Consider the following 16327-nt stretch of genomic DNA (forward strand, 5'->3'; position numbering starts at 1 on the left):
GCTAACTAATAGATGTATTTGTGAAATTTTGTGAAATACTCCTTATGATGCCCAACAACTGGGGAATGTTTGAACAAACTATGATATATGAATATCCTGGAGTACTATTATTCTGTAAGAAATCATGAGTGCCTGACTTCTGAAAAGCATGGAAAAAATTGCATGAACTAATGCTGAATGAAGTGAGCAGATTCAGGAGAAATTTGTACACTGTAACAGCAATATTATGAGGTGGATAAACTATGATGGAAGCAACCTTTCACAGCAGTTCAGTGATGAAGGACAATCCTGAGCGTTCTGTTATGGAAAATTGCATTCATCTCCAGAGAAGAAATTATAGAGAGCAAATAGAGAACAAAGCATATTATGATCACTTTTTAAAACTTCCTTTTTTTTTTTCTTTTTTCTTTCCAATTTCATTCTAATTCTTCTTTCACAACATGACCAATATGGGAATATGTTAAAAACAATTGTATATGTGTACTGTATAACCTATATCAAATTATTTTCTGCCATGGGGAGGGTGGATGGTAGAAAAATATGGAACTCAAAATCTTGTGAAAGGATGAATGTTGAAAACTATCTTTGCATGTAATTGGAAAATAAACAAACAAAATATGTCTTGACTTAAGACAGACAAATTGTTTTGACATATAATTGGGCAAAATAAAAGTACTCTTTAGCTATTATTAATAAAATTATTATTAAAACATTTATTTGAAGTTATTTAAAATAACCCAAAATTCTGTAAACCCAGGGGAATACATAATAGAGTTTTAAAAAAATTAATATGATTGTGATTTCCTTCAACTGAGTATACTTATCCTTTGATCAAAAGCTATTAGGGAATACCCACCGTCTTTTCTATTTACTTGTATGCCTATATGTAGCTCTATGCCCAAACAATCCTAGTCAGATAGTTGCCTAGTCCTATCTTTAAGACTTTCAGAAGTTATGTTTCTTCATTTCTGGGGTGTAGGAAGAAATGATATTATGAAAGTTATTCCAAGACATAGGAAACCATCATTTTTATACATACAAAGTGAAGGAGTCATGGTTAGACAAAAATAGTTCTGAAAAGATCTAAGGGTTTTAGTGAATTGTAATTTTATAATGAGTAATAAGAGTGATAGGGTGGTCAGAAAGCTTACAGGATCTCACTTTGCCTTGAGGGATTTCAAGGAATAAAGAGGGAAGAATTTTCTATTCTTCCTTGGTCAAAATTGGAGTATTTTTTGAATTCTGGGCACAGTAGTTTGAAGAGCACATCACTATTCTAAAAAGGGTTCAAAGGATAACCAGGATAAATTGGCATCAAGGTCAGAAATTTCTGGATTCATGTTCTGCCTCTGACATAACTGGTAATGTGACTGTAAGATAGCTGCTTAAATTCTTTTTGCACCAAGCAAACTTCTAAGATTGTAAGTTTCAGAGCAGGTGCATCTGCATTTGCAATGGTGTTTGGTCTATTCAGTTTAGGGTATTTTCCTAAATATAGTGAAATCCCTATAGTCACTCCCCATAAGCTAAACAGTGTTACATAGTAGGACAGATTTTTAATTCTGTAAAAATGTAAAATGTAAGGAGTCCTATAAAAACTGAGAAATAGTAAAATAAGCAGATTTAAGAAAACAATATGAAGAATGACAAAAATTTAATCAGGATAACAATAAAATAAAACTATTATATATCTTGTGTATTTATAATGGAGAAGCTTGGAGAACAGCTGAAAAAGTGCATCTCCCTTCCTTTACTGAAAAATTAGGTAGGATAGGTCACAGATAGATGAACAATAAAATAGGTAGATAAATGACTTTGGAGTTACATAGTAGATTGAGTTGATTTTGTTAAGCTATTTGTTTTCTCATTCTTTTTGTTGTTATAATGGATAGCTCACTATATGAACATGGGAAGGATGTATTTGGAAATTAATGCAATATCAAACCAAGGATACAAGAAACATTATGTAAATTTAAGATCTATCTATCAATCTGCCTCTGTCTCTCATCTATCTTTTATGAAGTCCAATTTCTCCATATGTGAGACAAAAAATTAATATCTAGGAAAGGGTTGTAATCTCTCCATGGGTGAGTGAATAATCATTATAACAAAAGTTCCAATCCAGGTGTTTGGTGTATTTAGTTTAGGGTATTTTCTACCATATTATAGTAGAAATTGACATTATTGATATTCTAATATTTGTTTGTATGTATCAACAAATGCATATGTACAGGTATATGCTGTTAATGTTAGGTTAAGACCCTGCTGTCTGAAAAGTTCATATCCAAGTAATTCTTACACCTGCTGTGTAACCTCCTCTTCTGAGAATTCAATTTTCCCCATCTATAAAATGATTAGATAAGGGGCAACTAGGTGGTAAAGTGGATAGAGTACCATCCCTGGAGTCAGGAGTACCTGAATTCAAATACACCCTCAGATAATAATAATTGCCTAGCTGCATGACCTTGGGCAAGTCACTTTTAACCCCATTGCCTTAAATAAATAAAATTTAAATATATATATATATATATATATATATATATATATATATATCCATAAAATGATTAGATGAACATTAGATTCCAAATTAACCTTAATCTTCAACTTCAGTTTTGCTTAACTTATAATATACTTGAGGAAGGATTCTATGCTAACAAGATCACAGAACTTAACCCTTCACTGCATATTTTTTTAGTGGTTCGTGAAATCAGTATTCAATTTTGGTATTCCAGAAACAGATTTCATTATACAAATTAAGCACCTTAGAGACCATGTATTCCAATACATTCACTTTCTGAAGATGACACTCAGGTCTAGAGAGGGAAAGTGATTTAACGAAGGTCTCATAGACAGAAAGTATCAGAAGAGTAAATCAAACATTGTTTATATTCTTTCCATTAAAATGTACTAACTTTGTAAGCCTCTCCCCATGTCCAACTCTCCTGCTCACACAACAGAACAGGAAAAACTCCATTCCCTGGTCAGAATACTGCACATATTCTAAGGTCAAGACAAGAAAACAGTATTTTTCCCCCCTCAGGGGACCATACCTGAACATCCTGGTCATAAATGATCACCACTTCTTGCAGTATAGAAACCTATCTATCAGATGGAGTAAAATTCACCAAACATTGTTTTTCTAGGGCTTGAGACAAGGATTCAGTAGAAGGTATCCATCAGGTTATAGAGGTTTAGGGAGGAGATGACAGAGACTATGACCTATGCATTAAATATGAAGTAGAAAGAAGTGAAGATAAGAAATTAAAATAATAGGAAGCTCAAATCAGTCAAGATCAGATTCAGGAAGAGACTATTGTTTCAAAATCAGTCTGGCTGTAGCAGAAAGGAAAATTATCCAGAAGTCAATCAGCAGACCAGGCTTCACTGCCAGTTTGTGAAACAAATTCACTGGCAAAGGTGGCCAGACAATTTGCATCCTCAAAATCTCAGTTTTATCCCATTCAAAAAGAGGGATTTTAACTAGATCCTTTCAAATGCTACTTCCAGTTCTAAAACTTCATGTTCTATGTTCTAAGTCTCTTTTGAGCCTCATGACTTTTTTGTTCTAAATTTCATTTCAACTTTAATATTCTTTATTCAAGTGATTTCATAGAAATGTACTAGAGCAAACAACGTGTAGAACAACTGAAAGTCTCTTTAATGTTTCTAATAGCAAGAACTTTGTAATTGTGTAATTAACATTTATAAATATAGAATGAATTGAATTGAAAAAAATAAGTAAATAACAGAACATGAGAAATGGAAAGGGCCTTAAAAATGATTTAGTTCCTCCTATACCTAAATATGAATTCTCTCAACAACAGCTCAAGCAAATAGTCATGTAATTTTTGTTTGAAGACTTTCACTATACAGGCATGAACAATTTCCCAAAGCAAGAAAATAATTTCCTAAGAGAGGAAATCCAATGTTTTCCAAGGTAATCTATTCCATATTTTGATAGTTCTCATTATTGAAAATTTTTCCATACACTGAGCTTCAATTTAACTCTCTGAAACTTCCACCACTTATACCATATTCTAGCCTCAGGCACCAAAGCATAACAAGTTAGAACCAAATGATAATCCAAATTCAAATTTCTGAAGATAACTGTCATGTTCTTTGCTAGTTTTTACTCATTCAGGTTACACACCTCAAGGTCATTCAACCTATATTCAAAATTCTCATTATCCTTTTTGTCCTTCCTACCTTTAAGATTTTTTTTTAGGTTTTTGCAAGGCAAATGTGGTTAAGTGTCTTGCCCAAGGCCACACAGCTAGGTAATTATTAAGTGTCTGAGACCGGATTTGAACCCAGGTACTCCTGACTCCAAGGCCAGTGCTTTATCTACTATGCCACCTAGCCACACGCTACATTTAAGATTTAACAGTTGATCTATAGACTTCCTAAAATGTGTTTTCTAGAAGCATATGTTATACTCCAGATCTAAATAGAATAGACTATAGGACTTCCCCATTTCCATACCTTCTTCTTATAAGGAAGGCTGTTTATATTGGCTACCACATGCCACTATTGACTTACATAGAGATTTCAGTTCATTACAACCCCAGGCATTTTTTTTTCACATGAATAGTTGTCAAACCATACTCTGAAGCCTTAATACTTCTTCCATATTGGAATTATATAGTTAAATTTCTGAACTCAAATGGATGACTCATATTTATCTATAATGAAACCCATCTCAATAAATATGATTATTTGTTTCAATCTGTTGAAGTCATTCCATGGAACTATTTTCTGTGAAAAATCCTAGGAAGCACAGAACAGGGTAAAGAGTGGAGCGATATAGTGACAATTGATAAATGTTCAAAGAATATATTCAGTTTCCAAATCAAGAATTTAAAACTGCTCCAAATCATTATTGATTAGAGAAATGCAAATTAAAACAACAATGTGACATAACCTTGCACCCATCAGATTGGCCAGGTTGAGAAAAAAAGGAAAATGATCAATGTTGGAGAAGTTGTAGGAGGATTGGGACACTGTTGCATTGCTGGTGGAGTTGTGAACTGATCCAAAAATTCTGGAGAGTAATAAGGAACTACTCCCAAAGAGCAATAAAAATGTTCATTCCCTTTGTCCCAGCAATGCCAATTCTAGACCTATATCCAGAAGAAATCAGAAAACATGGGAAAAGTCCACGTTTTCCAAAATATTCAAAGCAACTCTTTCTGTAGTGGCAAAGAATTGGAATTTGGGGAATGGCTAAACAAGTTATGGCACTTGAATTCTATGGAATATTATTGTTCTGTAAGAAACCATAAATGGTTGGATTCTAGAGAGGCATGGAATGAGTTACAGGATCTGATGATAACTGAAGGGAGCAGAACCAAGAGAACAATGTGCATATTAACAACAACTTTGTCATATGATCAACCTGGATGGAAGCAGCTCCACTCAGCAATTCAGAGAGCTAAGACAAATTTATTAGACCAGCTACGGACAATGTTTTATCCCCATCCAGAGGATGAAAAATAAAACAAAAAACAAAACAAACAAAATAACTCTTCATAATCTGATGAACACTTTAAAAGAATTATCTCATATATCTCATTCTCTTAATTCAGTTTCCTCATACTGAAAATGTCTAATCTGTAAACATGTTTATCAAAAATATGTATGTACAAAATTGACCAGACTGTTTGCCATTGATGGGGAGGAGGGGTGGGAAGGGTGGGTAGAAGGAAATTTTGTAACTTAAAAATATACTTATGCATATGGATGAATGTTAAAAAAAATTAAAAAAACGATGTCACTTAAGTTTTCTGGGTCACAATTCATATCAGAAAATAATAGTCAATATATTCCAACTTTTTTCCCTAACTTGAAATCCATCACTCCAATTTTCCAGGAAATGGATATTTTTTTAAAGACCTCTATCAATTATACTCAGAAAAGGGAATCAGGACCATTTGAGAGCATTACAGAATCAAAAATGTTCAGAATTGAAAGGGATATTATATCAATGAATCTTGTCCTTCTTTGTTGATTAAAAAAAAAGATGAGGGAGGGGAAATGCCTTACTTAAGGACACACAATAATAAGCGGCAAATGGGGAAAAGGACCCAGGTCTAATGACTTCTAAAACAAGTTTTTTTTCCCCTTAAATTTTCTGCTTGTTTGTTTTTCTGCAACTATATATTGTTCACATGAATTCTGAGGGCAGTAGTCTAAATAGTCTTATCCAATCCCTTTCCACTCATTTTTCTCTTGGGAAAGATAGATTTCTATACCCTATCAAAAGTACACGTTCTTCTAGCCAATACAGTGGAGAGAAGACAGACACTGTGCTGAGGTCTCCTGGTTTCCCCAAGAAAATAACATGAAAGAAACCTCTTAATAGGAATTCAGTCAACAAAATCCAGAAAAAGATGCTAGGGGAAGAACACCTACCAATAAGGTCTATCTCAGTAGACCATGGGTGAACTGGGAATGGAGAGCAGAGGGAAAGTACAGTGACAGCAGCAGGGTGGAGACTAAGGACAGGCCTTAGCCTCAGAGGCTTTGGTGAGTGGCAGGTTTGAGGACCAATTTTAGCCATGGAATCTTTGGCCAGGGGAGAGGAGGTCCAATGAGTCCTAGTTGATGGAGGGGTGAATTTCAACACAAAGAGTTGCAGAGCATGCCTGGAAAATGACCCACTGGGCATGAGACCTGAGCTTGATACTTTCTGTGGAGCATTCTTCCCTGAACTAATGGTAACAGTCCCACACCCCCACCCCCTCAGGCTCATATGTGGGCAACAGAGTTCACTCAGCTGAAAGGGAGATTAACTACCTCCCCCAGGGGCCAGCACATTGTTCAAGGTAAACTCAGACCCTGCTGCCCCTCCTCACTCCCTCCAGAATTAGGGAAAGGGCCTCAAACACTACAGAGAAAGCAACCAGCACCCTCTACTGGCATGCTGATTTGGAGTTACTAAACCAAGTGCAAAAACCTCTAGGTTTTTCAAAAGCAAACCTCTGAGAGCCAACTGCTCCCTGCCCCCAAGACAAGATCCTAGGAAAATGATGAAAGGCTAGCAAAAGGGGTCCCATGAAGAGTTTATTAGAAGTAACAGATTCTAACCCAGAGAGATCTAGCACTTCTGAAGAGAATATGAATTGTTCTCCATCCAGAAAAACTTCTTTGAAGAAATCAGGAGGGAGTTTAAAAATTCATTGGAAAAATTTGGAAAAGAAACTCAAGAGGAAAATTAATAACTTGCAAGAGAAAATTAAGATCTTGCAACAAGAAAACAAATCTTTGGAAAATACAATTGGACAAATAGAAAATGAGAATAATTCTCTCATGTCCTCAATTGGACAAATATAAAAAGAAAATAATTCTCTCAAAACTACATGGGCAAATGGAAAACTCCTTCAAAAATGGAATTGACCAATTGGAAAAGGAGCTGCAAAAGGTAAATGAAGAAAATTCTTTGCTATAAAAAAGAATGAAATCTGTGGAAACAAATGACTTCATGAGATAACAAGATTCTGTTAAACAAAACCAAAAAGATTGAAAAAAATAGAGGAAAATGTAAAATACCTCAATGACCTTAAGAATAGATCACAAAGGGACAACCTGAGAATTATAGGTCTACCTGAAATCAATGAAGAGAAAACAAGCCTGGTCATAATATCAGAGGATTTAGTGATGGAAATTACCCTGATATCACAGAACCAGAGGATAAAATAGTTATTGAAAGAATACCTCTATCACCTCCAAAAAATTCTAAAATGAAAACACTGAGGAATGCTGTGGCCAAATTCCAGCAATGTCAGTTAAAAGAGAAAATCCTGCAAGCAGTCAGAATGAAAGAATTTAAATAGCAAGGAGCCAAAGTAAGGATTATACAGGATCTGCATCAACATTAAGGGGTTAAAGGGCCTGGAATGAGATATTCTGAATAGCAAGGGAGCTTGGAAAGAACCCAAGAATCCACTATCCAGCAAAGCAAAGCCTTCTCTTCCAGAGAAAAAGAGGGAAATTTCATGAAATGGGAGACTTCCAATATGTCCTGATGAAAAGACCAGAGCTAAATAAAAAATTTGGACATCAAACAGGAGATTCAAGAGACACATGAAAAGGTTAAAAAAAGAGGGGTAAAGAATAAAAAACACTGTTGTCTAATAAGATGAAACTGGCTATATCCTCACCCAGGAGAATGAATCTCATAATTCTTGAGAATTGTAATTCTATTACAGAGAATATACTTAGTCAGAAGTGATGGACACTCATGACTTTTCTGTGACACAGATAGAATGATTTAAAAACAATACCTCCTTAAAATGGAGGATAGTAAGGAGACTGGAGAATGGAGGAGATTGAATGGGGTAAATTTCATTATCTTAAGAGGTACAAAACACCTATTGCAATAGAGGGGAAGAAGGGAGGAGATGAGAACCACCTGAATCTTCCTCTCATCACACTTTGCTTAAAGTTAACTTACACATGCTCAGTTAAATTGAGAAGCTTATTTTACCTTTCATGTATTAAAAGGGGAAAGGTAAGGGGGGATGAGGAGGGGGTGTAAAAGGGGAACTAACAATAGGAAGAGAAGGAAGAAGGGGAAAATGCAAAAGTGAAAGAAAGCAGAGATGGTTGATATAGGATGGCAAATTCACTGTAGGCAGAAGTATTCAGAAACAAAATACTGGGAAATATGGATAAAGTGCAAAAAGGGGGAAAGGGAAGATAGAATGAAAGGCAAGAAACAGTTAGCAATTATAACTTTGAATGCCAATGGGATGAACTCTCCCTTTAAACCTAAGCAAATGGCAGAGTGGATTAAAAACCAGAATCCTATAATGTGCTGCTTACATGAAACCCATCTGAAGCAGAGAGATACATACAGAGTAAAGGTAAAAGGCTGCATCAAAAAAAGATTTGCTTCACCTGAAGTGAAGGGGTAACAATTCTTATCTCAGACAAAGCAGCTACAAAAATAAATAGCATTAAAAGAGATAAGGAAGGAAACTAAATCTCCTAAAAGGTACCATGGACATTAAAGTAATTTCAATACTAAATATGTATGCACCCAATGGTATAGCATCCAAATTCTTACAGGAACAGTGGAAAGAGTTACAGGAAGACATAGAGAGCAAAACTCTATTAGTGGGATACCTCACCCCCTACTCTCAGATTTACATAAATCTAATCATAAAATAAACAAGAAAGAAGTTAAGGAGGTAAATAGATTGTTAGAAAACCTAGATATGATACTCTTATGGAGGAAACTGAATGTTACTAGAAAGGAATACACTTTTTTCTGCAGTACATGGCAGTTACTCAAAAATTGACCACGTATTAGAGCATTACAAACCTAATGGTCAATTGCAGAAAGGCAAAAATAGTGAGCACATCTTTCTCAGATCATAATGCAAGGGCAGGGAGATATAAACCCAAAATGAATTGGAAACTAAATAACTTCATTTTAAAGAATGAGTGGATCAGACAACAAATTATAGAAAGAATTAATTATTTCATACTAGATAATGACAATAATGAAACATCATACCAAAAACCTATGAGATTCACTCAAGGAGTCTATCAGGGAATATATCATACCTTCAAATGCTTAAGTGAATAAATTGAAGAAAGAGAAAATCAGTGAACTAAATATGTAACTAAAAATTAGAGAAAGAACAAATTAAAAAACTCTAATTAAATACCACATTAGAAATTCTAAAAATTAAAGATAAAAATTAATGAAATCAAAAGCAAGAAAAAATTGAACTAATAAATAAAACCAAGCATTAGTTTAATGAAGAAAAATAATGAAAGTGATAAATCTCTGGTCAACTTGATTTAAAAAAAAGAAAGAAGAAAACCAAATTCTAGTATCATAAATGAAAAAAAGGTGAACTCACCACCAATGAAGAGAAAAGCAAAGTAATAATTCAGAATTATTTTGCCCAACTCTGTGCCAATAACTTTGACAATCTAAGTGAAATGGATGAATATTTACAAAAATATAAGTTGACCAAGTTAAATGAAAAGGAGATTAAATACCTATATAACCTATCTCATAAAAAGAAATTCAATAAACCATTATTGAACTCCCTAAGAAAAAAATATCCAGGGCTAGATGGATTTACAAGTGAATTCTTTTTCATTTAAGGAACAACTCCTTCCAATTCTATACGAACTCTTTGGAAAAATAGGTGAAGACAGAACTCTGCCTAACTTTTTCTATGACACCAATATAGTGCTGATACCTAAACCAGGAAGAGTTAAAACAGAGAAAGAAAATTATAGACCTTTCTTATTGACGAATATAGATGCCAAAATCTTAAATAAAATCTTAGCAAAAGGATTACAACAAGCTATCACTAGAATAATATGTTATGACCAAGTAGGATTTATCCCGGGAATGCAGGGTATGTTCAATATTAGGAAAACTGTTAGTATAATTAATTATATCAGTAACAAACCTATCAGGAATCATATGATTATATCAAGAGATGCTGAAAAAGCTTTTGACAAAATACAGTACCCATTCCTACTAAAAACACTAGAGAGCTTAGGAATGTGTATTTTTCCTCAGAATAATAAGCAGTATCTATCTGAAACTATCAACAAGCATTATATGCAATGGGGATCGACTAGAGGCATTCCCAATAAGATCAGGGATGAAACAAAGATGCCCATTACATCACTACTATTCAATCAATATTGTATTAGAAATGTTAGCTTCATCCATAAGAGAAGAAGAAGAAGAAATCGAAAGAATTAAAATTAGGAATGAAGACACAAAACTCTCACTCTTTGTAGATGACATGATAGTATACCTACAGAATCCCCAAAAATAATCTAAAAAAACTCCTGGAAATTTTCAGCAACTTTAGCAAAATCACAGGATATAAAATAAACCCTCATAAACCTGCAACATTTCTATATATGACTAGCAAGATACAGCAGAAAGAACTAGAAAGAGAAATCACATTACAAGTAACCTCAGACAATATAAAATACCTGGGAGTCCACCTGCCAAGGAAGACTCAAAAACTTTTTGAAAGCAATTACAAAACACTTCTCACCCAAATAAAATCAGATTTAAATAACTGGGCAAATATCAGCTGCTAATGGATAGACCGAACTAATATAATAAAAATGACAATTCAATGAAAAGTAAACTTGTTTAGTGCCCTAAAAATCAAAATTTCAAAAAATTACTTCAATTGAGTTAGAAAAAATTGTAACTAAATTCATACGGAGAAATGAAAAGTCATGAATTTCCAGTGACTCAATAAAAAAGTACAAAAGAAGGTAGCTTAGCCTTACCAGTTCTGAAATCATATTGTAAAGCATCAGTCATCAAAACTGTCTGGTATTGGCAAAGAAATAGAGTGGTGTATCAGTGGAATAGACTAGGTGCAATAGGAGAAAATGGTTATAGTAATCTGCTGTTTGATAAACTCAAAGAGTCCAGCTATTAGAATAAAAGTTCTCTCTTTGATAAAAACTGTTGGGAAGATTCAAAGTTAGTATGGAAGAAACTTGAATTAGACCAACACCTCACATCCTATACCAAGATAAGATCAAAATGGATATAGGATTTAGATATAAAAAATATTATAAGCAAACTAGAAGATCAAGGAGTAGTATACCTGCCAGATCCATGGAAAGGGAAGCAGTTTATGACCAAGGAAGTTATGGAGAACATCATTTAAAAAATAGATAATTTTGCTTACATTAAATTAAAAGGCTTTTGCACAGACAAAACCACTGTAACCAAGAACAAAAGAAATGTAGCAATTTGGGAAACATGCTTTACAACTAGTATTTCTGATACTCATTTCTAAAATATACAGAAAACTGAGTCAAATTTTCAAAAAAACAAGCCATTCCCCAATTGACAAATGGTCAAAGGATATGCAAAGGCAATTTACAGCTGAGGAAATTATGTCCAAAGGACAAAAAAATGTGCATACTCTTTGATCCAACAATACCACTACTGGGACTGTACCCTGAAGAGATCATGAAAAAGGGTAAAAACGTCACTTGTACAAAAATATTCATAGCATCCCTGTTTGTGGTGGCAAAAAATTAGAAATTAAGTGAATGTCCTTCAATTGGAGAAATGGCTTAATAAACTGTCATATATGTATATCATGGAACACTATTTTTCTAGTAAAAACCAGCAGGGAAGGGAATTCAGGGAAACCAGAAGATTATTTGAAAAGTTGGTTAACAGGGGCGGCTAGGTGGCATAGTGGATAAAACCCCGGCCTTGGAGTCAGGAGTACCTGGGTTCAAATCCAGTCCCAGATACTTATAGCTTTGTGGCCTTGGGCAAGCCACTTTACCCCATTTGCCTTGCAAAAAAAACCCTAAAAAAAAAAGAAAAAAAAAGAAAATCTGGTGAACTCTGAGTGTGGATCATTACATATTCAATATCAAGTTATTTTGGAAATTTTGGTTAATTTATCTAAACTGTTTCACTTCCTTCTTCTTTTATTCTTTTTAGAAGGTTAGATTTCTGGGGAAAATAGGTGATGCAAAAAAACCCCAACAAATATATTTTATAAAATTTATTACGTATTAACAGACTATGATATTTGTTAGTACTTTTGTGTAACCTAATAAATGCTAATTCCTTTTCTCTTTTAAAAATCCATGGATTAAAAAATGCATGGATGAACGACTATGTTTATATAATTTTGTACTTGTGTTGACAAGAGTTTGTGGGCACATACATATGCTAAGAAGGTTGAAGCTTATTTTTCTAAACATACCTCACACCAATCTTTTGAAAATTCACTATTTCTCCACACATTTTCAAACTCCCACTGATTAACTTCATCTTTACATGTTTAGAAAGAATATCCACTCCTTATCTCTTCCTTAAGAAATAGGTTATTTCTTTTCCCCTCCCCTTCTAGGGAAGCCTTTCTGATCTACTACAGTTCAGTGTGATCCTACCTTTCTAAACTCTTTAGGATCGTTGTGTTTAATCTCTCTTATGCACATATGTTATGATTGTTCATGTTCATATCTGATACATCTCCTCCTTTAAAGGCCTTATTATATACCCCTCTTTGATTAGAGATTGACATCTTTATTTTTTGAATCCCTAGACCAAATAGGGCTAAGAGCACACACATTTAATTATGTTACTTTGTGATTGAATTGGAGATTTTTAGTGAAAAGGCTTTTACTTTTTTAATAAATCTTAAAAAGATTGGAGTTTCATGGTGGTTTATGCTTTGGAACCAGAGAATAATAAACTAGAATTTTAGAGTCTTTTAAGTGTTACTTTCAATTTCTGATCTTGAGGCTTGCTTACTTTGGGGAAATATTCAACTTGATTTGTCATGAGGTGTTTGTGTACTCTAAATAGATTAGTTTCACTTGTTCTGTCTTTACCATTCCATAACCCTATTCTATAGTCTATACTGATGTGCAAAAAAGAGAGGGTAACCAAGGGTATAGTATGAGACACCAGGAAAGGGAATGGTTCCTTGACTTCAAGTCAGGGTACTAACTTGCATGTTGGTTCTCTCTGTCTTTCTTCCAGTTCTTGGAAAAATTGAAAGCTCTGAGTCAGATAGGAGAAATATCAATGATGACACATACCCTGGAAAATAATCTTTTTAGAATTTCCCTCCTAGAAAATGCCATTAGTGATTGCTAACTTTGGCCAAAACAGATTACCCTTAAGATGATTTTCAGTCACCTTTCAGAGCCTTTAGTGTGAAGCAGAAATCATACCTTTTCACCTTTTTCTCCTTTGAAAAATGTTCCATGACCCTATAAACGAAATAAAAGCCAAAATTGGAGAGAGAAGGTTAATTTAAAGTATATCATTGCCTTCATAGTAAAATTTCCATTCATTCCAGAATATCTGAATTTCAAAAACTATCGCATACATTCCCCTCCTCCTTAATTAATTACTCTAGTATAGAATATTATTAGGTTAAATTTTCTAGTAATTCCTATTGTGTCTGTCATGCTTATGTCAAACTTGTATATTCAGCTTGGTCCATCCCTTTTCCCTAATTTCAGTTAGAACAATTTTTTAACTGTCTTCCATAAAATATTCCTGCCTTTTACAACACTTTTCATATTGCTGCCATCGTCTCTGCCACAATCAGAATCTTACCAGTCCTTCAGGTCCCTCTGACCCATGAAGTCTTTTCTATTTAAGCTCCACTATAAAGTCTCTCTCTTCTTATCTCCTAAATCACTTATAACCTCTAGAATATACTATAGCATTTAAATGATAGGATATCTTGGATCATCTATGATAGATAAGGTCTTTACTGTAATGAGTCCAATAATGATGTAATGAGTATTAGTAATACTGTAATGAGTATAGTAACAACTAATATTTTAATAACTGCTTAAGTCCTGTTATCTATGGCAAATATATGGTGCTGATTTACCTTGGCTTATGTGTTACATGTGTTTATGCATATCTTTTATCCTTAGACTGAATTTCAAACTTTTTTGGCCATTATATCTTCAGCAAGGAATACAATGCCCTGCTTAAGAAACACTGGTGGATTGTATCTCATCAGAAATTATACCTTCTTTTCCATGTTCTATTCATATTGAACCAAAGAACCAGGAATAAATGATCTTACATAATATAAGTTCCATAAAGACAAAAGCAGTTTCATTTCTGTTTTTGCATCTATCATAGTGACTAGAACATAGTAGTACTTAAAACATTTATAAATTGATTGATTGATTACTTATCTACTTACCGAATCACCTTTCTCTCCTTTGAGCCCAGGGAGTCCGCTCTGTCCTCGAGTTCCAGGTTCTCCCTTGCAATTTTCAAAGGGAAAGACATCAGGTTATACAGATAACAAGTGGACATATTAAAATCTTACTTCTGGGGGGGGGGCAAAGCCAAGATGGCGGTGTGAAGGCAGCATTCCAGACAACTCTGACCCCCAAACCCCCCAAAAACCAAACAAATGAAGGCTGTACCCAAAATTTAGAGGGGGCTGGACCCACAGAAAGACTGAGTGATACATTTTCCCAGTCCAAGATAACTTAGAACCTCCACAGGAAAGGTTTGCTTCACCAGGACTTGGGGTAGGGAAAAAAGCCACTGTGCAACCCAGCCCAGCTCAGCAAAGCCCAGTCCAGGCCAGAGATCACCAGCAACAGATTGAAGGGGAGAGGAGAGAACTCTGGTGCACCTGGGTGAGTGTGGAGTGAGGAGCACCAACCACAGAACCTGCAGCGAGAATCGAGAATCGGGAGAAAGCATCCTGTAACCCCCAGACAAGGTAAGGGAAGTCTGCAGAGATCTCTCTGCTCTTCCTGTGGCAGGACTCAGACTCAGGGTGCAGTTTGGGCTCGCTTACTAAGATAGCTGGATCCTTCCTTATAGCCTCAGGGCAGAGGGCATTGCTGTGGTCATCTACATATCAAAGCTCAGGCTAGAGAGCTTAAGACCTTGGAGGAATAAAGGTCCCAGTGGGGTATCCCCCCCCCAAAAAAAACCCCAAAGCCTTGGAAGTGCTGTAAATTAGCTTTGGGCTGAGGAAATGAGTAAACAACAGTAATATGAAGAATCTGACCATGGAGAATTACTTCAGTCCTATGGAAGGTCAAAACACATACTCTGATGATGATCAAATCGAAGCTTCTGTAACCAAAACCTCCAAGAGAAATAGAAAATAGGTACAGACTGTGGATGAGCTCAAAAAAAAGACTTTGAAAAGCAATTCAGGGAGGTGGAGGAAAAATTGGGAGGAGAAATGAGAACAATACAGAAAAAATCATGAAAACCAAATCAAAAGCTTGCTGAAAGGAATACAAAGAAATACTGAAGAAAATAATATGTCAAAAACCAGTTTAGGCCTAATGGAAAAAGCAAAACAAAAGGCAAATGAGGAGAAGAATGCCTTAAAAAGCAGAATTGGCCAGCTGGAAAAGGAGATAAAAAAGCTCTCTGAAGAAAGCAACCCCTTCAAATGCAAAATGAAACTAAAGGAAGCTGATGACTTTGCAAGAAATCAGGAAGAAATAAAACTCTTCCAAAAAAGCCAAAAATTAGTAGAAAATGTGAAATATCTCATTGGAAAAACAACTGACCTTGAAAACAGATCCAGAACTAATAATTTGAAAATTATTGGAGTATCTGAAAGCCACAACCAGGAAAAGAGCCTAAACTTCATTTTTCAAGAAATAATACAGCAAAATTGCCCTGAGATCCTAGAAGCTGAGGGTAAAATAGAAATTGAAGGAATTTACCGGTCACCCCCTGAAAGGAATCCCCAAAGAAAAAAACTTCCAGGAATATTATAGCCAAATTCCAAACCTCCAAAATCAAAGAGAAAATTCTAAAAGCTGCCAGAAATAA

The 16327-nt window shown here is 34.7% G+C and overlaps 1 protein-coding gene across 2 annotated transcripts in view; it reads right to left on the reverse strand.

The window, feature by feature from the left end:
- COL22A1 (collagen type XXII alpha 1 chain) overlaps positions 1 to 16327 on the reverse strand; it is a 665867-nt gene that overhangs the window by 433835 nt on the left and 215705 nt on the right. For both annotated transcript variants that reach the window (XM_074202703.1, XM_074202704.1), the window contains exons 10-11: positions 14715 to 14777; positions 13717 to 13755 (exon numbers count right to left, since the gene is read on the reverse strand). In XM_074202703.1, the coding sequence (XP_074058804.1) occupies positions 13717 to 13755; positions 14715 to 14777 (102 nt within the window). The remainder of the gene's footprint in view (positions 1 to 13716; positions 13756 to 14714; positions 14778 to 16327) is intronic.

The sequence above is a fragment of the Macrotis lagotis genome, chromosome X (assembly GCF_037893015.1).
Source record: "Macrotis lagotis isolate mMagLag1 chromosome X, bilby.v1.9.chrom.fasta, whole genome shotgun sequence".
Lineage (NCBI taxonomy): Eukaryota > Metazoa > Chordata > Mammalia > Peramelemorphia > Peramelidae > Macrotis > Macrotis lagotis.